General features: G+C 44.3%; 2 protein-coding genes across 2 annotated transcripts; one reads left to right on the top strand and one right to left on the bottom strand.

Annotated features, from left to right (window-relative positions):
- The first annotated feature begins 4,972 nt into the window (after window positions 1-4,972).
- Window positions 4,973-16,250, top strand: LOC542865 (dehydration-responsive element-binding protein). Its single transcript, XM_044499590.1, has 15 exons — window positions 4,973-5,401; window positions 6,103-6,757; window positions 7,180-7,275; window positions 7,734-7,831; window positions 7,921-7,978; window positions 8,231-8,315; window positions 8,544-8,758; window positions 9,336-9,476; window positions 9,811-10,065; window positions 10,243-10,380; window positions 10,458-10,757; window positions 10,894-11,064; window positions 11,410-13,188; window positions 13,587-13,782; window positions 15,244-16,250. The coding sequence occupies exons 1-15, from the start codon at window positions 5,352-5,354 to the stop codon at window positions 15,336-15,338; spliced, it is 4,332 nt and encodes a 1,443-aa protein (XP_044355525.1). The 5' UTR covers window positions 4,973-5,351; the 3' UTR covers window positions 15,339-16,250.
- Window positions 16,237-18,784, bottom strand: LOC123077329 (uncharacterized). The gene is made up of 2 exons (XM_044499589.1): window positions 17,471-18,784; window positions 16,237-17,082 (listed from the first exon to the last, which is right to left on the bottom strand). The coding sequence occupies exons 1-2, from the start codon at window positions 18,349-18,351 to the stop codon at window positions 16,437-16,439; spliced, it is 1,527 nt and encodes a 508-aa protein (XP_044355524.1). The 5' UTR covers window positions 18,352-18,784; the 3' UTR covers window positions 16,237-16,436.
- Between the last annotated feature and the right edge of the window lie 5,289 nt (window positions 18,785-24,073).

The following is a 24,073-nucleotide window of genomic DNA, read 5'->3' as shown; positions in this document are numbered from 1 at the left end:
CGAAATGGCCAGGCCGCGCGCAGTGCGCTCGCTCCCTCTCTTCCTTCGTCTCGGCGGGCCCGGGGTGGGCTTGGGCCTGGCCCTGCCGTGCCCATGGGCGGACGCGCGGCCCGCGGGATGTCCAGCCCGGTCGGTCGGGTCGTGAGCGGTGAGCCTGGCCTAGCCCGCACGCCGCCGCTTGGAGGAGGGAACTGTGGCGGCGGCTGGCCACAGACAGGTGTCAGGTCACCGCCTCGCCGGCGTCTTCTGGTGTCCACACCTGGACATGCTCACCAACCGCATTCCACGCCAGCTAGATCGTTGCCTGCTCCGCTAGGAGGATAGCGCAGGCATTGATGGCCGCGGAAGTGCACAAGATTGATGACGGCGTCGCGCATCCTTCCGTCAACGGATGGTGAGGATATTTTTCTTTACTTTTATATTTATTAGTATTAATATTTTTTCTTTACCTAGAACGATATATGAAAATACGTCGTTGTTGTGGTTATTTTTCTAGCACATTACAAACGCAGACTGCACATACACTCACCATATAAATGCACGCACTCACACCACTATTTCTATGGACACATCCGAGAGGCTGAGCCGACACATCATCTTGAGATTGATGAAATGTAGTCACGGACGTCTTCGTAGTCGATTGAAACGCCCTCTCGCACTGAACATAAATCACTGGAAGGCCTAAAGTAAATCCAGAAAAATGTGAGCACCGGTGTTAAGTTTAGGATTTGAATAATGATGGTTTGAGATAGCACGGTCCTCCTAGCCATCTAACCATGGTTCGCTTATATTGTAGTTGTTGGGTAAATCTGTCAAGAAAATAGTCATGGAAGGTTGAGGGCATATTTGGTTCATATACTTCACTTTTTTTCCCACACACCTTACACGAGTAAAGCAGACATCGCACTTGTTACGCATGAGATAGACTTGCCTTATTTTTCTAAGTCAATGGCATTTGCATGAAAAAAAAACACAAATGTGGAGGCAAACACAGAGCTAACCCATAGAACTTGCATACCTTGTGGTGTGGCAAACTTAGTATGCCAACCAGTGTCATAGCCAGTGATATATTTATTATTGTAAAAAATCATTATAAAAACTTGACATCACAAGATTTTGATCCTGACACCACCACTGCTCACACACACTAAGCCATATGAAGGATGCAGAGCAATTGAGACAGGTGACCACCTGTTTTGAAGTGCCTTCGTTTTATGCATGTTTGAAGTTGGACTTGATGCTTTGACATGTCCGATGACATCGAATTGTTTTGAAGGTTTAGCTCATCCGACGGTGAACTAATGGCTCGTGGTCTTGCGGTCTTTCCTGCGATGCTCTGACACCTTTGGAGAAAGCCATGAACAATCTCATTTTCAACTCTAGTGGGCCTGACGACGTTAGCATCTTGCCTAGGTGCGCTCGAGATGTAGGACTTTAAAGCCTTGGGTCTCTCCACTCCTCCATCATTTGTTGATGTAATTCCGGACTCTTTGTTGCCATCTACTGCCTCGTGATATATTACTGAGTGCTGCTTTTCTCTCACCGCACACCCCTTGTTCCCGTTTGGGTTATAAAAACCCTTGTTAACCGACAATCACCTTTCAAGTGAAAATATATAACAGGTGTTGGGGTCCCCCACCCACCCCCACCCCCCCACCCCCGGCACACCAACCTCGGGGAACAAATCGTATTAAAGGGGTGTCAGAAGTTACGCGCGCTTTCGCAATGATTGCAACTTATACAAGTGAACTCCTTACTCCCTCCGTCCGCGAATAAGTGTACATCTAGCTTTTGTCTTAAGTCAAAGCTTTGAAACTTTGACCAACTTTATAGAAAAAATAGCAGCATTTATGACACTAAATTAGTATCATTAGATTCGTTTTGAAATGTATTTTCATAATATACCAATTTGATGTCATATATACTACTACTCTTTTCTAAAAAGTTGGCCAAAATTATACAACTTTGACTTCAGACAAATGGTAGAAGTACACTTATTCGCGGACGGAGGGAGTACATTCTTGTGAATACCTGGTGATGCAATAGTGGAAAAAGGACTATATTAATGTCGTATGTCGTGTTGTGGAGTGTAAAGGTTGGTCGATGCAATCTTCTCATTGTGACTATGGTTGCTCCTGCCTCGCCGCACATGCAATTGTACTCAAATCCTATACATATGTGACATGTCAAGATTTAAGTGTGCAACTAAGGCTGTTATGATCCGATGTATCTCAATTATGGTTCATTTGGAACCATGTAAGATATTATATATGTTATGCAATATGATGCATGTCAAGGTTTGTAACTTTAATGACCAATGCACAAAAGATGTACTCAATGCATACTTTCAACCTTAGTAGGGCCTCAAATAAGGTAGCAAGAGGTTTGGTGGTGGAAGTTTTCTGATCACAAATATAATTTGTGTGGACGCACTGCCCATGGATGGACAAATCATGCTTAATGTCAATGACGGCTTGACCACACCAGCGAGAGAGGTTGTTGGAACATTTTTTGGATAGTGACTGTAAGTACATATGTGGTTCTATTCGTATGTTAAGTGTATCCACTTGCCACAAAAGAACGATAACACAATGAAGTTTTAGTTAATGGTATGAAGTAACGATGTGATAGGTACATTTTTGGTACGTACTTCGTATCATATGGTTATCTAGGGACATCAAGAAAAGATCAAACAATTTCTTAGACGACATGCCATATCAAAGGGGAAGCAGAAAAGGCAACTGACCCATTGGAGATGTTAGTTTCGTGTGTCCTCTCTCAATGGTGAAAAAGTTTACATTGCTCTTCTCCGCTTGCCTGGTAATTATATAATATTGTCTAAGGGGCGTTGGGAGCTATGAATGCTTACGCATATAAGTATAGCTTCTATGGGTATATCGCATGATATTCTCAATGGTTGTTCCCGAGACAAGACTTAAAACAATGTGTATGGTGTGTCCATGTGTTGTATGATAAAAATAAGGTCCGGTCAATGCAGTTCTATTTACGATGGTTTATGAACACTTGTGTCTCATTGTATATGTAGATATCCTCGAACCCTAAAATGACTTTTCACGAGGTGATGTGCATTTAGGCTCATAAATTGCATCTACTTTCAACTTTGCTAGGGCTTCAAAATGATTTCTCAATATAGTGAGATGGCGGGGAGGTGGAAATGTTCCCCACTAAAAGCAAAACTTACGCAGATGCACTATGAATGGGTGGGGAAATAGATGCTTAGTGATGACCGTGTTTTGAACCTCTTTCGTGGAATAGGTTGTTGGCATTGTTTTGTTTCTGTCGTTGCTTCAGCTACAAATGGCTCTATTTGAAGGCCAGACATATCCATTTGACACAAACCGTGTGATGATATAACGAAGTTCCAATTCATGATGTGAAGTGCTCATGTGACGTGTTTCTATATTAGGTGATTCGTCGAGAAAAAATCAAGATCTTAAAACGTCAAAAAAACAGTCATATCTTTTACGTCTTGGTGTGGAGGCGCTTAATTTTATCACGAGCCCATTTGGGATATGATACCAATGCTAATCATGCCAAGATAGACTGTCTGAACTCTATACCTACGTGCATGATACCTACGTGCACTTACATCTACCACGAGATCTCAAACAAGAGCATCACGTGTCGTGCGCCACTGGATCTCAGACGGGAGCCTCGGTGCATATCTCTTGACAACAAGACAACCGCTGCCGATGTTGTTTTCCATTCCCAATGTCACCTTTTCTCGCCCGTCTCCTCACGACAAGAAGAGGATACAAGTCTGTTTGGATGACATCGACAACAACCCCGCAAAAAAATGGATGTGCTGATAATTTGAAGGAGGAATTCAGATCCTTGGTTTCGCCAATACGCAATGCATAGAAATTGAATCGAGGATCGAGAAATTGGCGAAGGTTGAAACGTGTGCCCATGCCTCCCCGTCCATGCTGAAAAATTGGTGTGGAGAGACTTAATTTCGTCCCAAACCCACTTTGACCATGGTACCAACCATGCCAATATATATCGTCCGAACAATATACCTATGCAGTCGAGCTACCTGCACTTGTCTGGTTCGATCGTTTAGCAGCTCTTTCTAAGAGACAGAATGTAAATAAACATCCCCTGGGAAAGGAATCAATTGGGGCCGAGAGATCATTGTTCATTCGGTGTTTGACCCTCCCCCTACTAAGTACTCCCTCCGTAAAGTAAGAAAAAAAAACCCTTTCAGGTTTTATGATAAAGCATCGAATAACCCTTTCAAACAATGACAACATACCGAGCAAGCCTTACGTCTATCGGGGAGCTCAAATCGTCACAAGAGTGAGGCACATACTCTCATGTCTACACCATGGGATCTCGAACAAGAGCCACATGTGACGTCTACCATGGGGTCTCAAAGGGCAACCCCGCGTGTCTATCTGTTGACATCAAGACAACTGCCACCAATGCTCTTGTCCATTTGTAACGTCACCTTTTCCCGCCCGTCTCCTCACGGCGGGAAGGTCATACGTGTCTGTTTGGATTGACGCCCACGCCACCCCTCTCAAACTCGGGGGCGCCAAAAGTTTGACGAGGAAATTTACATCATCGGTTTCGCCAGCACGCGTGGCGTAAAAACTGAACCGACTACCGAAAAGCCGGCGGAGGTCCATGTGCACCGATGCAAAAAATTGGCAGGGCAGCTCGAGGCAGCATTCTAAACGAACCCTACACCTATTTGGCAAGGCGGAGACGAAAATTGAAATCGGCAACACTCACACGAAAATTGTTGAGTTCGGCCTCTCCCGCTCCCTCTTTGGAAAGGCGGAAACGAAATTTGAAATCGGCGCTCGACGGTGATACGATCTCAGCGAATCCAGAGGGAATCGAGTCGGCGTGTCTGTCCGTTTGGAAGGCTGCCTGCAAGTTACGACTTGCCTTTACTGGCCGTGGTGGCATAGTGGCACGGGAGGAGAGCCACCGCTGTGCTGGAGGAGAGGCGGCCAGCACAGCACCGCACAGCGCAGCGCAGGCACCGCCCCAGTTAAAACGGGGGGAGAGAGCGGGTGACGGCCGTGCCACTCGTGTTGACCCACCCCACCCCACCCCCGCCCCCCACGTCAAAACCAAGGCGGCGGCAGCGGGGCGGGAGAGCGGGGAGCACCGACCGACACCGGCCGACAGGGTGGGCTGCATGCGGAGCTGAGGCGAGGCGAGGCGAGGCGGGGAGAGATCCGGCGCGGGTGCCACCGCCGGCCGGCCGCGGGAGATCTGGTTGGTGGCGCCGCCCGGATAAGGGAGAGGCGGCGAGGGGAGAGCAGCCGGGGGAGACCGAGGCGAGAGGAGATCTCTCTCGTCCCTCTTCTCGCTCCATGGAGACCGGGGGTAGCAAGCGGGAAGGAGACTGCCCCGGGCAGGAAAGGTGAGCGCCGGAACCACTCCCTCCATCTCTACTTGTATCCCGCCGCGTTTCGCTCGAATCTACGGGCATTGCTGAGGCGGCGGCGGCGCGCCGTCGCCGCGACATGGAATTTGCGCGTGTTTCCGCGGTTGGTCGGTGCTGTGAAACATGCCCATCTAAAGCAGTTATCCGCTACTCGTTTCCTGTTACCGCGGCGCGTGTCGGACTAGTCGTAGGTCGGCGGTGGTCGCCCTAGGTCGATGGCTGTCCTCCAGTTCGGTTCGCCGGGTTTCCGCCGGCTGTAGAATTATGGTTTCCTCCGTCTTCTCGGTTGGGGATTGGAGTTCGGCGAGATTCAGAGCGGTGCGTGGCGAACTGTCGGTGTTGGGTCGGGTGAGGCGGCGCCGTCCTCTGAATCGGATGCAGAAGTCCCCATGTCCATGGCGGCGGTCGGGGATTGCCCATGCCATGGCGGTACGATTGCTGGTGCACAGCATCATAAACTATATCTTCGGGAGCTCGATTGCGGTTGGTACCCAACCCAAGTGATAATAATCTCCTTGACTTTTTTCCACCAAGGAAACAAGGATAGCCCTGCTTCGTTTTGTTTTAGATTTATACGACTTTTTTTTTCTGTGAGAAAGATTCATATGACTCTGACTGCTTATGTTTTTGGTTTCAACGTGTTTTCACCTTGTGATATGGATTGCCTTGATGAACAGGAAGAAGAAAGTGCGCAGGAGAAGCACTGGTCCTGATTCGGTTGCTGAAACCATCAAGAAGTGGAAGGAGGAAAACCAGAAGCTCCAGCAAGAGAATGGATCCCGGAAAGCACCGGCCAAGGGTTCCAAGAAAGGGTGCATGGCAGGGAAAGGAGGTCCAGAGAATTCAAACTGCGCTTACCGCGGTGTGAGGCAGAGGACGTGGGGGAAATGGGTTGCTGAGATCCGTGAGCCCAACCGTGGCAATCGGCTGTGGCTTGGTTCATTCCCTACCGCAGTCGAAGCTGCACGTGCATATGATGATGCGGCAAGGGCAATGTATGGCGCCAAAGCACGTGTCAACTTCTCAGAGCAGTCCCCGGATGCCAACTCTGGTTGCACGCTGGCACCTCCATTGCCGATGTCTAATGGGGCAACCGCTGCGTCACATCCTTCTGATGGGAAGGATGAATCGGAGTCTCCTCCTTCTCTTATCTCAAATGCGCCGACAGCTGCGCTGCATCGGTCTGATGCTAAGGATGAGTCTGAGTCTGCAGGGACCGTGGCACGTAAGGTGAAAAAAGAAGTGAGCAATGATTTGAGAAGTACCCATGAGGAGCACAAGACCCTGGAAGTATCCCAACCAAAAGGGAAGGCTTTACATAAAGCAGCGAACGTAAGTTATGATTACTTCAACGTCGAGGAAGTTCTTGACATGATAATTGTGGAATTGAGTGCTGATGTAAAAATGGAAGCACATGAAGAGTACCAAGATGGTGATGATGGGTTTAGTCTTTTCTCATATTAGGGTTTTAGCTATGAGGGTTGCAGTCATGCGGAGCAATAGGGATAACTTTCATTCTAGCTGCTAGGAAATACTTCAAATCTGCAACCCGAAGCTTTGTAGTCACTTATGGTTTTCATCTTACTGGAGAGAATAGCTTTATACCATAAGTCAACGGGTACAAGAAGTTGTCCTGTGCGTTGAGTTCATGTACTATGGTAAAAGTTGAGTCCATATTTAATGAGCTTACTCTGTTGATATCTTTTCTTATTTGTTTGGCTGAACTCGAGTTAGCCCTTGAAAATGGCTGGTAGGAACTCGGGATAGCGCTTAGGGTTGGCATTAAATTGAGGCATATTAGGAAGTCATATTTCTGCAGGTCTTACTATATATTGAATTGCTGTAGAAAGGTCAGTAAACTGTTAGTACTTAGTAGCATACCACTACTACTGCTATTCAATCATTGTAAGCAGTACAAAATTGTTACGGAACTTTGCAACGAAAAGTTGCATGCACACTCCATTCAAGCCGTCGCGTCTTACTGTAAGAGGTCCTTTGTGTGTTAAGCCAGTAGGTTAATCAAATCTAGACTGGGATATCCCAGTCAATAGTCATTCTGAGTGCTTCACGGCAGACCTTTCATCAGAAATTGTCTCTGTGCACATTGCGGACAAACATGACGCCATCCTGTTTGGTGAATGGACGGTACACATTTGAGTACCTGTCATGGAATCTGCAGGAAGCAGCAAAAGCTTGGAAGGCTATAGCAGCACTGCAACAGCCGCTACACAGCAGTCAGTGCCCTTGTCCTCTAGGACCATTTAAAAACAATGGTAAGGACTAACTTTTTTCTTGTCGATCGTTGCAGGTGCAGCCACACAGACTTACTGATTTGTGCCCACAAAACAGACTGGCTGAAAGCAGCCTTGCAGTGGAAGACAGAGGTCAATCCACTGGCCATTCAAGGTGCTTTATTTGTCACTGTGTTGCTGTTTATTTGATATTGAACATGCACTTGGAATACATGTTTATTCTGTGTTAACCTTATTTTGCAGACGAAGTGGTTCATCATCGTTAAGAAGTGAGCCATTTCCAACTATTTATTCCGAACAGGTATCACTCTGAACTTCTGAAGTATAATATAGTTAGACGTTGTTTCCTTCAGCAACTTCCAACTTACATCTGCTCCCTTGTCCCTATCCCTTGTTCACCGTGTGCTTTCTCATTTTAATGCATCAATGTGAGTTGGGTTCATGGTTGTGTCCATTCTCTGGCGTGTAGAGGCCAGAGATGTATCTCCATTGTCCAAAAATGGAAGTGGGGTTTTACATTTTCTATCATAATACTATTTCGTTGTTGTGTTAGCACAAGAGCATGCCTGGAGATGGCGGACCCATTAGCATTCAGAAAGAAGGTCCAGCTTCGAGACAATTAAAGGTGATCCTGTCTGGTGAAACATTACCCTGTTTTATATGCGTTCATATATGTATACGTTTGAGGCTGATGAACTTAAAAAGAAATATGAGAACAACCGTGAAGCACCAAAGCAGCCATCTACTTCCACAAAAACAAAGGCGTAACAGGAAATAGTAATTTTTGTGATATATGCTATTACTCCTTGTAAGTTTTTAGTTTTATAGTTCATTATGTGAATTACATCTTCGTGATATGCTATAAGTGATAAGTCCACTTTACAACCAACTAACCAGATGGTTTAATGTACCCCCTGAGCCACCCAACCGGAAAGCAGAACAAAATCCGGCACCAAAACCTTCTGAGCAAGCAGACAACGGACATGCTGGTGCTCAAGTGGATGCCACATCAGCTCTGACTAGTCAAATACTCAAATTGGATATCAAGTCACGCAGAACCACCAACCAATCATTCAGGGGGGTAATTTAACTGGTATCGACAGTTTGAGGTTGTATTCTAACCGGTTATCGAGTTGAGAGGGGAAGGGGGGGGGGGTGGTGGTTAAGTTAAACACTGTTGGTTTAAAGTGGAAATAGATGGCTGCTTTGTGTTACCTACATGTGGTTAGTTGGGGGTTGTAAAGCGGACTTAATCTCTATGCTATAAAGCATAACCATTATGATATTTGTGTTACCTACATGTTAGTATGTCATCTTGTGATAATTAGATTCCATGGCTGTTTAAGATGTGGTTGTACTAGTCATTGGAACTTTGAAAACATAAAATTAGTGTAACTGGTCTTCTAACTGCTAAGTACACATTCACTGCACCATATTTTTTTCTTTCACACGTGAGTTTCTCGTATCGTTGTTGAATTATCACAACATTGACATTATATCATCTCCTTTTCTTTGCTATGAGTCTGTTCTTACTCTGTATGTTATGTATGTGTGGTGAAGACTGATGCATGTTTGTGGAACTGCCCTTTTTTTCTCCTTAACACAATCTGTAAAATAAGACTAATGTTTTTTGTACATATAATTACTGGACTTTACAGGTTAAGCAATGCCCAGTTCAGAAACTTCAGAGACTGCCAGATGGGTGCCATCCTGATTTTGACAATGACCATTTATATTGTGTCAACAAGCTCCTGGAGTCCTGGTCTAAATCTCACGGCTCTGTTCTTGTTGATGATAAGGTAGGAACTAGTATTTCAGTCTTACACAAAAAGGTACTTCTGACAAAAGGAGAGGCTTTGTTCTTATTTCCGAGCTTTCCACCTGAATTCTTGTTTTGTAGTTCTAGAAATTCCCTAAAATAAGTAGTTCCAGAAATTTGCATGGTGAGATGTACAATCTTGCACAAAAAATGCTAGCCACACTTTTCTCAACTTTTGCAACCCTGTAGCTTCATTCTTTTCACTTCCGTGGCAAGCCACACATTTCCTAAGCTGAGCTGTGGCAAAGTTAGTTTTGAACCAAACATACCCAAAATGAACAGTATTTAATTCATGTATCAACGCTATCATGCAGGAACATATATTAAAGACCATCTTATTCACAATGGTTGTGTTAGCTGATGCTCGCCAACCTTTTCTGATTGTCACTACTACCGCTTCTCTCTCCTTATGGGAGGTTCAGTTCAATAAATTAGCACCACATATCAATGTTGTTGTGCATGATGGGCGGAAAGACATGCTCAAGTCGATTCAAGCTCAGCAGTTCTACGAGAACGGAAGCCACATAACGTCACAAGTTCTCTTATCCCATCCTGAGGCTATCTTAGAGGTAAGTGTTAAGAGTCCTCTGTTGTTCTTAGCACAATTAGTGCTGCTTACACATTAAGACCACAGAAATTGCACCTTCATATCATATTGTCGTTGTCATTACTGGTCCTCTAGGCCCTAGCTCATCTTTTAAGTTTATGTTTCCATTTAATTGTGATCTCTCTGCCCCATAACACAGGACATTGAGCCTATTGCGCGTATTGGTTGGGAGGCAATCATAGTTGATTATTATCAACACTTGGCTCTAAAATATCTGGAACAGCTGAAGCAACTTTGTACTGGTTTTAGAGTGTTGCTTGTGAGCTCCCCAATTGAGGTACTTATCAACAGCTCTGCTCTGTACGGTTGTTTCTGTACTGCAAACAAGCCTTGCCAAATCTTGCTATTTTGCAGGATATCCCTGAGTACATGAACATGCTAGCTTTCCTTAAATCGGGACAGAAAGATAATAGCGGCTATGTTGACACTGCTGATGCCCTTGAGATGTTAAAAAGAAGATTTGCACATCATATTGCATATGAGCGCAAAGCAGATTCTTCAAAATTTCTAGAGCACTGGGTTCCTGCTTACATTTCACAAGTGCAGCTAGGTGTCTATTGTTCCATTCTGCTTTCAAATTCATCTGTCCTCCAGTCTAAGAAGAAAGCTAATAGTGTTGAAGCTCTTCGGGACATTCTCTTGTCTCTCTCAGAGGTTAGCTTTGCAACGATTCATGCTTGCATGGCAATAAATAGACAGCATATATGCTATCTACATTCTACCTTTTTCTGTGAAGGTACCGTATTGACACTGTCACTAACTTTGGTCTGTTATTATCGTTGTGTAACAGTGCTGTAATCACCCTTACCTCCGTGAATGTCTGGAAGCTTCACCTGTCAACAATCCCGATATGACCGAAACAGTAGATATTGGAGTGCACGCAAGCGGCAAGCTACTACTTCTTGACAAAATGCTTAAAGAGATCAGCAACAGGAGGTTGAGAGTCATTGTTCTTTTTCAGGTGAGATACTCAAGCACTGCCCTCCTTTACTTATGTCCTATATGATGGGTGATTCTTTGGCAAGAAAATGTACACAATCAATTCAAAAAAGAAAGAAAGAATAATGTACACAATATCTGATCTCCCTATTTATTTTATGTGATACACACTTGAATGATTTCCTCTCGCTGTGTATAGGCACTCTTTACATACTGGTGTGAACATGTCCCCTCAAGTATCTGTCAATGTTCTCATTTCTTTTTTGAATTATTCTCTTGATGCTCATCTTTAATCTGCGACTTCAGTGACAAACCTTATTTTCTCTGAGCTCATTGTGCTTTTTATACTTTTTTTGTACTATGGCAGTCTGGTGGAGCAGGTGCAAACCCAATGGGTGACATTCTGGAAGGTGTTGTGTGTCACAGATTTGGCCCCGAGTCTTATGAACGTGTCAAATGTGGTGCGGTGATGTCAAGTAAACAGGCGGCAATTGATATGTTCAATGACAAGACCAAGGGAAGATTTGTTTTACTGATTGAAAGTCGTGCATGCCTCCCAAGCATTAAGCTACTATCAGTTGATGCAGTCATCATATATAGCAGCGACTGGAACCCATCTAATGACCTGAAAGCTCTTCAAAGAATCAACATAGAGTCACAACTTAAGTATGTGAGCATTTTCCGATTGTATACTCCTTTCACAGTGGAGGAGAACAACTTTCTGCTTGCAAAGCAGGGCAGGCTTATTGATAGCAACATCCAGGATGTAATGCACAGTTCAAGCCATTCCTTGCTCAGTTGGGGTGCACAATTTCTATTCACCAGATTTGATGAGCTTCTGCAAGATAGGTATTCAAGTAAGCATTCTGAAAGGGGCACCAATTTTATGGATGAAGTGATTTTAGAGTTCTTAACAAAATTACCCACAAATACAGAAGACAGCTCCAAAATAAACAGTGTGTACATATCGAAAGCTAATATGAGTGGGGAGTTTTATTCAAGAAGCATTACTGTAATTGGTGAAAAGGAGGGAATGTCTATGCTGGATGGGGATCCATCTGTATTTTGGTTAGATTTACTGGATGGAAAATCTCCTTGTTGGAGCTATATATCTGAGCTAACACAATCAATCAATAGAATGCTACAGAACATAGAAGAACCAGCCCAAGTTGCTGCTGAAGAAACTGATGAAGCTACCAATGTGTCAGTCACACAGCAAAGAGAATGTCATGTGTCTGTCACACAGCAAAGAGAATGCCATGTGTCAGTTGATGTATTTCCCAACATGGCTGTGGAGAGAAGAATTGATTTAGTGGATGATGTTTTCCCTTTTGGAGAAAATAATATCCTTCATAAACAACAAGCTGAGATATCAAATTTAGTGACGCACTCACAGAATAAACAAATCCTGAGAATTGGAGCAACTCAGATATGTGGATCGAGCATGCATATGCAACAATTGAGAAATCTGCCTGCCCAACAAAGTTTAGCAACCTTGCCCCATCCACCTGCAGAAGCAGAGCCAGCAGGTATTCCTGGCATGGAGGCCATGACATGTTTACAGTCAATGCAGTATCAACCTACAGAGGCAGAATGGGGAGGTATACTGGGCGCATTAGCAGCCCACGGTTCGCAGCCTGAAATGCAACCATCAACCTCAATGCAGGATGTTTTATTTGAAAAGACTGATCTGTCTGGCATGCCTTTGCTAGGAAGTATGAATGCTCGTCAAAGTGTAGAACCTTCATGGGATCTGCACGCAGGAGAAGAACCAGCATGCACTTTGGGCATGGTGACAACTGATAAGCTGCAGTCTGAAATACAACAATCAGCCACAGTACATGATCGGCCTGCAGAAGCAGAAGGAACAAGTACATTGGGCACCAGGGCACTTCAGAATTTGCACCCTGAAATGCAATCATCAACCGCAATGCATCATGTCCCTCTTGAAAGAGCACACTCTGAAGGCAGGAGCCAAACAGGATTTCAGCCAAATACATCACCTGGTCCTGAGCAGCTCAGCCAACTCCTTTTTTTCGAGGAAGAGCTCAACCAAGTCCTATCTGCTAGTGACCAGCCACTGGAAGATATGTCGGAAATGTACAAACATCACATCAATTTGCTTAGAGAAGCCCATGAACAGAAGGTTTGTATTTAATTTTTTCTATGTTCTACTGTAAATTTGTTAGAGTAAAATGCATTTATGGTACTCAAAACTTGTTCCATGAGCACACTTTGGTTACTGTAGTATTGTGGAACCCTCAATTTATGGTCACTGAAGACGCTCGAAGAGCCCACCTACGGTCAAATGCCGCTCATATCGTACGTATGCCAACTCACTGAAATACTTACGGTACCGGAACCAGTGACCATAGATAGGCCTCTCGAACGTCTTTAGCAACCATAACTTGAGGTTTTCAAAGTACAGTGACTAAAGTGCGCATACAGCTCAAGTTTAAGTACTGTGAATGCATTTTGCTCATTTGCTTATGCTAGTCGTGAGATTTCTCATGTGTTCTTTGGCTTCACATCATTTTTTGACAGAAATCACAACTTCAAATAGAGTGTTACCGAGAAATAGAAAAGGTGAACAGAAAGTATTACTCATTACTCCAAAAAGAAGATCCCACTTTACTTCACAGCCAGATGGGACTTGTTGATAGCTACAAGGAAGCTTCTGTAAACAAATCACCAGCTCAAGATTTTCTAGGGGAAGTTGCACCATCATCTGCAGCTCAAGGTATTAACTAATTTTGTTGTTACCTTTTTTTTGTGTGATGAAGTATGCAACTAATCTTTACTAGTATCAAGTTACGGATAGTGTTCTGGGAGTTTGGTTTTCCCACTACTACATGGGGGTTATCCAACCATCCAACAGTGTACAATGTTCCAAGATTTGTGTGTATCTTACATTTACAAGCTGCAACTTTAATACCTATAGAGGCAAAGGCACCAGAATTTTATTGAACAAAAATGAAAATGTTTAAGCTGCATCTGATTTCTGTTCTAATTTGTTTAGTTGCATCCGAAATTATATGTGTTTGTAATCTGTTTAGTTGTATCCTTCATTATTTTCCTTGTTATCTTTGTTGATGATATTTCTGAAGAACATTTTTGTTCAAGAAATGCTTAGGATGAATTCCATCCGAGATTATATCGATTGCACTCAATAAGTTCTTGGTCAAGAACATTCTTTTGAGGTGAAACCTTTAGAAAGAAGAGTAGTGGTTCCATTCAGATTGTGATTTATTTTCATAATTTTGAGGTGGAACTTAGAAATGGTTCATGATACTAGTACTCCAAATTTGATTCATTCATATGTTCATCCAAATACAAGAAATGAAATGTAAAAAATGTGACGGAAGAACATAGCAACCTCCCTCACCATGGCTCCAACTCTAGCTCCACCGCCTCCGAACTGGCTAGAGTTTGGTGATTCTGGAGGGGTGAGCCTGGAATTGGATGGAATTTATACCGCCGCTTGGTCTGAGCTGCCGTGCGCGCGCGGGGGGGGGGGGGGGGGGGGGGCTAAGGATGGTGCTCGGCGCATAGCTGTGGGGGGGCGGTGAGTGGAAACACTCTGATGGTTAGATGGCGCACACACGCGACGGGAATCGGGGGGAAGGGAGGGAGAGATCTTCTGTAAAAAAATGTGTATTAGTCACGGTGAGTGGAAAGCACACTCTGATGGATGACGCACACACGCGACGGGAATCGGGGGGAAGGGAGGGAGAGATCTTCTGTAAAAAAATGTATATTAGTCACGGTGAGTGTGGATATTATGTGGACGGCATATAGTAGAGAAACCATATTTTTCCAGTGTTCCGGCTGTATTTAGTCTTTCAGCATGAAGCCCTAAGATCAAATTTCTGTCGCGTTGCTTGCTATGAGATACTGAGATCTGTGTTCAGTGTAGAGCTTCCATAGTCCACCTTTTCTTCTGATGGACCTATAAAATGGAGCATGTTGTTCTGGTCTGATTCATCTACCTGTATTATGTGTATTTTTTTGTTCGTAATAATTTATGATGTGTGCAACCTGTGAGGAGTGCCATTCTCGGGTTATTTCTCTGTTACTTTCTCAGAATGCCTTATGTGGTTGCATTACATTGTTCTGCAATAAAGGGCAATTTAGTAATAAACTATTCCTCAATCCTTAGGTCATGCAGAGTAATTGTTTATTTAATCCTTGTACATTGCAGGGACATCTGAGAGGCCTGCAATGGTGCTGCCACCTAAGTCTTCACCAGCTCAAACCACAGCATCACCAGGTGCCCCGCCATACGACCACCAGTGATAGCTTTGTTTCATTCACCAGGAGGACCTTATGTCCAGCACACAATCTATCATACCTGGTGATCTTTGCGGAGCAACATCACCAGTTTATATTCCAGCATCTCTGCTACAGGTGTAGGAGCACATTCACCTCCTGCCGCTTCTCACCTCCGGCAGCACATGGCCAAGTGGTGACATGGAGAACTTTGCATCGACAAGTCTAGGCAGGTTCCAGTTGACCTCCATGAAAAAAATGTTCGTGTTTTTGTAAGCATGCTGATGGATGTCGAGGAACCTATCATAGTGTTTTTTCCATTTCCTTTTATTTTCTTCTTATAGAAAAAGAGCTTTAAAACTGCTTTACACAGTTAAAGTTGCATAGTCCCTCAAAAAAGAAAGTTGAAGTTACATATGATTACTCCAAAGTTGTAGTTCTCGACATGATAATCATGGAATTGAATGCTGATAAAAAATGTAAGTAAATGAAGAGTACATATATGGAATTTGATGGGCTTAGAAGTCTTTTCATATTAGAGCTATAGTGGCTGTAGCATAAAGCTTTGTAGGCATTTATGGTTTTCATCTTACTGCGTAACTGTTATACTACTACAAGCCAACGGGTAGAAGAAGTTGCCCTACATGTTGAGTTCATGTGTACTCCCTCCGTCCCAAAATTCTTGTCTTAGATTTGTCTAGATACGGATGTACCTAATACTAAAACGTGACTTGATACATTCGTATTTAGACAAATCTAAGACAAGAATTTTGGGACGGAGGGAGTAGTAAAAACTATCCATATTTAAAGAGCTTACTTTACTATCCATATTTAAAGTGGTACATACACGGAATGTTGAGTTAATTGTTGCATTATAGTTCCACGCGGCACATGTGATTACCAGATTACCAACTCCCCCCCCCCCCACACACACACACAAAAGACAAAAAGGACTTGCATTATATTGCTCCAAGAGGCACGTTTGGAATTTCTTTCTCTATCTCTTAAATGTATAGCAAAACTACAGCATAATAACTTCATTTCTTTATTTATAGCTCTTACTGTCTTACATGCACACACACCACTAACACTGCTATACACATCATTTGAAATACTACAGATAGACTATGGAAACTTTGTAAGGGGAAGTTGCAGACATTCTCTGAATTCAAGCCACCTTGTCTCACTGTGAGAGGTCCTTTGTTTGTTTGGCCAGTAGGTTAGCCAAATCCAGCCTCTGATTTCCCAGTCCATAGTCTTTCCTAATGCCGCACCACAGACCTTCCAGTTTACACTGTCTCCATACTCATCGCGGGCAAAAATGATTCCACCCTGCTTTGTGAATGGGCGGTACGCATTTGAGTACCTGTCACGGAACCAAGCCCTCGGCTGAAGCAGCGAAAGCTTGGAAGGCTTTGAAGCACAAACCTCCCTCCCGTTCATGCCGTCGTGCAGAAACCAGTTCAAGGTTGCGGTGTTTCCGTGCACGGACTGCTCGAATTTCCAGGGTTTCATGGCCAGCGTGAGGCTTTCAGCGACAGAGGCCTTGAGACCAAATGAGTGTGGGGGATCGAACGAGCCCTCAAAGCCCTTCTCAATACCGAACTCGTGGGTGGGGTTGTCGGATGACTTGCTGACTGAAACTGACAGTACATCTGTTTGTTGCATAGGTGTGATCTGCAGCATGACACGAGATGGGAAATGCTTCTCTTCAGAACCATATCCGCGCTCCGCCATGAGGGTCTCGGAGACCAAAGGGTCCACGTCGCACCTGATATCGAGGGATGCTACAGTAAGTGTTCTTCACATATATGAGGAAATTCGAAATTTGCTTTCTACGGTTGGCAGTATCTTAACTGAAACAATTGAGTTGTTAGATTTCAATGTTTTTGATTGAGTAAACATGGGCCCAGTCACAGCTAAGATCAACAAGCATTTGAACTTTTAAACCATGTTGTTGCCTTGCTGTAGGCATCAACAAAATAGTTCTACTCTTCCAAGGATCTAAGTTGTTAGTTAGACCTTTGAGGAAATGTCAACTACAAAACTCGGCTGTTCTCTCTATTAATTTTTTGGTATTGATGACAGCGGTCAGGGGTGCGTAGAAGTGGTTAATGCGACAAAGAGAATGAAAATCTGTATATGTGAATACCACTGACCTTATGTTATCCACCTTTACCTCGATATCAATCCAGTTATCCCTTCTGACTGTTTTGTAGGCTAGCTGGACCACGCCTTCAAGTTGCTGATAAGTGAGTGAGAAGAGAAGGCGCTCATCCTGCGCCACCGCTGCCGCAGGATCCTCCATGCCCATGGCGATCACTGGGCAGTACAGCTGGACCTTCCAGAGCCCGCTTGCCTGGAGGGCGTACGAGAAGAGCGGTGACGCTGCCCTGGGCGTGTGGTGCGAGGACCGCAGCTCAACCATCCAGTTGGTCACCGCGAGGTTCATCGTCTGCATCCACTGGTCCTCGAGGTTCGCGCCGAGCATTTTGACGAGGGTCTTTGCAGCGCCTCTGCACTTTGGACCGGTCAGCTGGGTCCTCAGCGAGTCCAGGCACCCGTGGCGGAGGTCGCGAGGCGCCTCGTAGATGCAGACCAGGAAGGCGAGGGACAAGAAGACTATGTTGAACCCGTCGCTGAAGCTGCCGCCATGGAGTTGCTGCCCCCTGGGGAACCGGAAGGACGGCTTGCTGCTGTTGTCTGGCCCGTACCGCAACACCTGGTTCACGACGTCGACGAACAGCTGCACCATGTCTTGCTCGTCCAGGGATTGCTGCGCCTTGGTTTTCAGGTGGACCGGTTTCGACGTCCACAGGAATATCGGCTCGCGGTAGTTGGCGGAGATGGAGAAGGTGAGGTAGGAAGGCTGGGTGGGAGGTGTTTTGGCAACCGAGAGGGTCATTGATGCCGGCTGTGATGACGCCGACGCTGAAGGCGTGGCGCAGATGCAGAGGGACATGGTGTTGGTGCGCCACTGGGAGAATGGGGGCAGGCTGCTGATCCAACCCCATGCATCAGGCACGAAGTTGTGAGCCATTGTGGTGTTGGAAGAAGCTTGAGCTCCTTGCTGGCCTTTTATAAAGAGGGAAAGAAGGCGATGGCGCGGCGGATAGAACTTCGGTTTATCGCATATGCTTGAGCCCAATGAGCGCACGGCAAAGTCTCGGGTAAAGTAGATTCTTGGTTTGAGATTTATCTGGTCTAGATGCTGATTGGAAAATTTATCTGCTACTAATTGAGACTCGAAGAATCTCTCTTTATGCTGCCGTGCAGTGCTGAACGTGAACTGCTGTTATATATACCACGCGTTTCATGCTCAAGTTGGTGACCCTGATGACAAATTGTACTGTTCGGGAGGAAACTTGTGCCGTGGCTGCTGTCAACTGGGAATCGGAACCCGAGGAATCTCACATTGTACTTTCGTGAAGCTTTGCAATTTATCAACTCCAGACGCACGCCATTTATCCTTCTCTTTGTGTTTTGATATTTGCGGGAACGTTTGTTCGGGAGGAGAAAGCCACAGCGCGAACGCCTCCCCAGCCCCTAACAACTCAAAAGGTGAATCAAAAAGACCAGCAACGAAAAATAGAAGAAAAAAGCCCAGATTTTTCTTTTCTTTTGCTGTGATTAAAAAATCCCAATTTTTTGCTTTGTTAAGTAAAAAAAAAATACCATCAACTTTTAAACGCACAAAATTGCCATGGGTGAACAAGAATATATTTTAACAATAACCCAAAAAAGAAAAAAAGTCATGGCAATTTCCATCATACAAACAAAATAATTTGCAATGGCAAATTCATAGCAAAAAATGTCATGGTACTTTTACTTAATTTTACATGTAATGTATGCGAAAAATGCCGTGTGTGAAAAAATACAAAATGTTGAAAAAAAGAACATAGAGAAACGCCATAACCAAAATCATATTAAAATTTGCATATATTTGACATGGAAAAAAAGTAAAATCTGCCATGTTAATAATGGTCAAATAAATAGTAAATCTTGCCATGGCAATAAAAGTTAAAATTGCCATGGAAATTTAGGTAAATTTGCCGTGTTAATAAGGGTCAATTAGTCATCGGTAAAATAAAAAGTAAAACTTGCCATGGCAATAAAAGTTAAATATTACCATGGGGATTTAGGTAATTTTGCCATGTTAATGAAGGTCTATCAGCCATGGCAAAAAATTAGTAAAACTTGCCATGGCAATAAAAGTTCAAATATTGCCATGAGGATTTAGATAAATTTGCCATGTTAATAAAAGTCAAATAAATAGTAAAACTTGCCGTGGAAATAAAAGTTAAATATTGTCATGGGGATTTAGGTAAATTTGCCATGTTAATAAAAGATAAATTTGCCAGGGCAATAAATAGTAAAACTTGCCATGGCAATAAATGTTAAAAAAATGCCATGGGGATTTAGGTAAATTCGCCATGTTAATAAAGGTAAATAATTAGTAAAACTTGCCATGACAATATTTGGCATTTAGTGTTTTTTTTGAAAATTTTAAGAATTGCAATGACAATTTTAAAAATCAAAAGTTGCCATGGCAAGAAAGCAATGAATTTGTCATGATCCGAGAACTACATTTGCCATGATTCGATAACTACATTTGCCATCTTCTAGGAAGCAAATTTCCTATGATGCGTAAACTAAATTTGCCATGATCAATTAACTAATTTTTTTAATGTTTACATGGCAAAAAGTATAAGATTAGTTGCCATGGTCTACCAAAAAAATGCCATGGTAGAAACAGTAAAGTTGTGCCATGATCCAAAATGAAAAGTTGCCATGGCAAGAAAGCAATGAATTTTCCATGACCCGAAAACAAAATTTGCCATGATTCGATAACTATATTTGCCATCTTCCAGGAAAATTTAAGAAAAAATGTACGATGAGATGACATATTTAAGAAAAATTGTATAGTAGAGCACATGTTTAGTCCTGAATCTTTCTCTCTAAATGAAAAACAAGCTTTGATTACTCCATATCCCTAAACTCTAAAAATCACTTTCCCCACTACAGAAATTCGGCGCACATGGCCTAATCAATCTAGCTGCAAATCATTTATTTTCTTCTCAAATCTCATAGCCTGTCACAACTACAACAAAATCTAGGGACAAAAATTTCCATTCCATCCCGGAAGACTAGTATGCATCTCTGTTTTATTCAGATCACACAAAACAAATGATTTCCAGTCAGTGGTAACGAAATGCACAGAAAAAGGTACGCATCTTTGTTTTATTCAGATCACCCAAAACAAATAACTTTCAAACTGTGATAGCGAAAAACACAAAAAAGGTTGTTCTATTGATTCAGTAGACACATTCAAAACAAAATGACCTAGTTCACCTCTGCCCAGCCGATTCACTTCTGATGTATGCATCGCTAGAACAAAAAAATAGTAGTGGGCTGGGCATTACCGAGCAAAGCTCTGACTAGGACACGGGCGCTGATCTTCAAGCACCCCGCCGGAGCGGGGCAGCTAGCATTTGTGACCACATCGGGGAGCGCAGATGCCTGGAGTGGTCATTGTCCCCGCGGTCTTCCTCGAAGCGCAGCCCCACGTCAGGGAGCGCCAGATGCATGGACATGGTCGTCATTTCCGCGAGCGTCGTCGACGCAGCCCCACTTCAGGGGGAGCGGCAGTAGCCTGGAGGTGGTTGTCGTTGATGAGTAATATTTTTACACTCATTTCACCTTTGTTTAAATCGAGATATTTTAATTAAAAAGAGATATTCGCTCCGATATTAGTATCAATGACTAATGAATGCAACAGATTTCACAAATCCTCTCTTTGATGTGTTTCCACATGAAATGGGCTAAAACGGGAAGAAATCACGTATGAAAATGGAATGGAAGGAGAATGAATCAACAGGAAGCGTATGTGCAAAGTCAGCACAAAAGACGAAGTCTCATACGGGCACGAGTGCCCGTTTGGCGTGAATTTCGAGGCAGATCATCCACCCGAACAACTTTCGTTAAAGGAACCTCGTCGAAATGTCAACCAGGAGATGAGCACAGAAGCCAGAACCTCTTCATGATCATCCCCATCCACAAACCCTAGCCACCGCCATGGCCATAGCCATCTTCACCACCACCATAATGCTCATCCATTCCATTCATACTTGTAATCATGCATCGCACAAGGCATCCATTGTAAGACATATTGCAGTCAATCAATCTCAAGATGTGTTCTTCAATGTTTTCTTCTCACGATATGATCTTCACATGTGAGTAGTTCAGTAAGGTATGGGTTGGGGCATAAGCCTTGCAACCTAAGGTATTTATTGAGGGGATCAATGGAAGACTTTGACATAACGTCCCGTATGTGTGAAATAAAATTTTTCTGTGAAGATGTCTCTTGTCTTGTAAGGTACCCAAGATCATGGAGATCAAGCATTGATGAGGCTAGGAGCAAGGAGACCGTGATTTTTTATACTGAACACCGTTGACAGTAAGGTTCAGTAGGGTAACATGGATCATATCCTTGGGGAGAAATGAGGTGTAGTCGTTAAACGCCCAAAGCTCTTGTCTGATTTCATTATCTTAATTATCGAGGCAACCACGCGCGACGGATAGGGCCCGCGGTAGGAAAACTAGTCTTCATGCAGGACTCGTGCCGGTCAAGATGTTATTGGACACATCCCCCACTTCGATTCGTAACAAGCACATCTCGACGTGTGACTTCTAGTGCACAAATTAATATTTTATTTGATCCCAGCGTAAATACAAGGTTGTAAGCATAAGACCTCATACATGTACTTCTTTTTATTATAAGTGTTTGAATCACTATTTGCTTGTTGATCTGGTCAAAAGATGGATTTGACACTTCGACAAAAGCTTGCTAGAGACCATCGCTTCAAGGGAATCTTCCTCTCGTGGGTTCGATAACCCAGTGTCACCTCAAGGAAATAGGTGTGGGATACTCTTTTATGTTCAAATACTGGATCAATAAAAGGAGATATCAGTCATCGCCGCACGCGATTGGCGTCAAAGGCCACTCCACCTCTCCCGCCACCACTTCGCTACGCTGCCGAGGTTGCCGCCATTGCACGGGTGGGGTGCAGTTGCGTCGCTGAGGTTGAGCGGGTTGCATCTCAGGGGGGTGGGGGCGGTGCACAATGCCGGGAGGGTGGTGCGGGAACTCCTTGGGGTGGTGCGGTGGTGTTGCACGACGGCGCGGCGACCATCGGCAGCCACCGCCCTCCTCCTCGGCCGACGCACATCGACCCCATGCATTGCGCGTCCCCCGGAGCCCACCATGCCGCGCGCCCACCCCAAGCCGAAGATCTTCTCCGGTTCCTGACGCTGCCACCGCAGCTCGCCGGGGGAGTCACAGAAGAGAGAGAGAGATGCGGGAGGGAATGTGGATGTTAGAAGAGTGGTGCGTGGGTCAGGGAAGATCGAAAGGGAAGGAGGATAAGGCTGTCATTTGCGATCAAATCATAATACCCCGAACACTTCAACACGTTGACATGGACACAATACCCTGCACCAAGATTCGTGCACGCAAAACAACAACAATGAGTGCATTCGGCGCCAGAAGACAGAATCCGGCATGTTCGACACTTATCGATTCCATAAAAAATACATCTAGATCCTTAGACCACCTAGCGATGACTACAAGCACTGAAGCGAGCCGAAGGTGCGCTGCTGCCATCACCCCTCTCTCGCCGAAGCTGGGCAAAAATTGTAGTAGATAGTCAGGAAGTCGTCATGCTAAGGCCCCATAGGACCAGCCCCTCAGAACAACAATTGCCGCCATTGAAGAGTACCGTAGATCGGAAGGATTCAACTTGAAGGCACGAACGTAGACAAACTACGACTAAATCCGAGCAAACCCACCAAGGATAGATCCGCCGGAGATACACTTCCATACGCGCACCGACGATTCTAGACGCACCATCTGGATGGGGGCTAGGCGCAGAGAACCTTATTCCATCTTCAGGGAGTAGTCGTTTTCTCGTCTTCCTGAGCAGGACACAAACCTTAACAAGACCCGAAGAAACATCTAAAACGGAGCCCTCCCACAGGCAAGGGTCAGGATTCACCGTGTCGCCATGGCCCTAAGACCACCAGAGACAAGACGAAGCATTACTCCAGGAGTACCTATGTGGTGTACTCATGTGTTGCTACTCCTGTCATTTGAATATTATTTAAAATGTTCAAAATTAGGTACTTGATATGTCTCCAACGTATCTATAATTTTTTATTGTTCCATGCTATTATAGTATCAATCTTGGATATTTTATATGACTTTTTTGCTATTTTATATTATTTTTGGGTTTTAACCTATTAACCCAGTGCCTAGTACCAGTTGTTGTTTTATGCTTATTTTTGGTTTTCCAGAAAATCAGTACCAAACGGAGTCCAAACGCTACGAAACTTTTTGATGATTTTTTTCTAGACAAAAGAGACCCTAGAAGTTTTGGGAGGAGACCAAACGGCAATCGAGGAGACGACAAGGCAACAGGCCGCGCCCTGGGGGGTTGACCTGTTACCTTATGGGCCCCATGAGGCTCTGTCTGACCTAATTCCACCTCTATAAATTCTCTAATATTGGGAAACCAATAGAGAGCCACCCAAAATACTTTTCCCACCATCGCAAGTTTATGTTCTTTCGCGATCCCATCTGGAGGCCTGTTCCGGTACTCCATCGGAGGGGGAATCGATCACGGATGGCTTCTACATCATCCTTGCCGTCTTCTGATGATGCATGTGTAGTTCACCACAAACCTATCGGTCCATAGCTAGTAGCT

Source organism: Triticum aestivum, chromosome 3D (assembly GCF_018294505.1).
Source record: "Triticum aestivum cultivar Chinese Spring chromosome 3D, IWGSC CS RefSeq v2.1, whole genome shotgun sequence".
In the NCBI taxonomy this organism is placed as follows: Eukaryota; Viridiplantae; Streptophyta; class Magnoliopsida; order Poales; family Poaceae; genus Triticum; species Triticum aestivum.
The sequence above is the reverse complement of the archived record's forward strand: the minus strand, read 5'-3'. Positions and strand labels throughout refer to the sequence as shown.

Coding starts and splice junctions, on each gene's coding strand:
- LOC123077329 (XM_044499589.1), bottom strand. CDS start 18,351: ATGGCTCACAACTTCGTGCCTGATGCATGGGGTTGGATCAGCAGCCTG. Junction 17,083..17,470: donor GTAAAGGTGGATAACATAAG/GTCAGTGGTATT, acceptor CCTCGATATCAG/GTGCGACGTGGACCCTTTGG.
- LOC542865 (XM_044499590.1), top strand. CDS start 5,352: ATGGAGACCGGGGGTAGCAAGCGGGAAGGAGACTGCCCCGGGCAGGAA. Junction 6,758..7,179: donor CTTTACATAAAGCAGCGAAC/GTAAGTTATGAT, acceptor AATGGCTGGTAG/GAACTCGGGATAGCGCTTAG. Junction 7,979..8,230: donor CAACTATTTATTCCGAACAG/GTATCACTCTGA, acceptor TTGTTGTGTTAG/CACAAGAGCATGCCTGGAGA.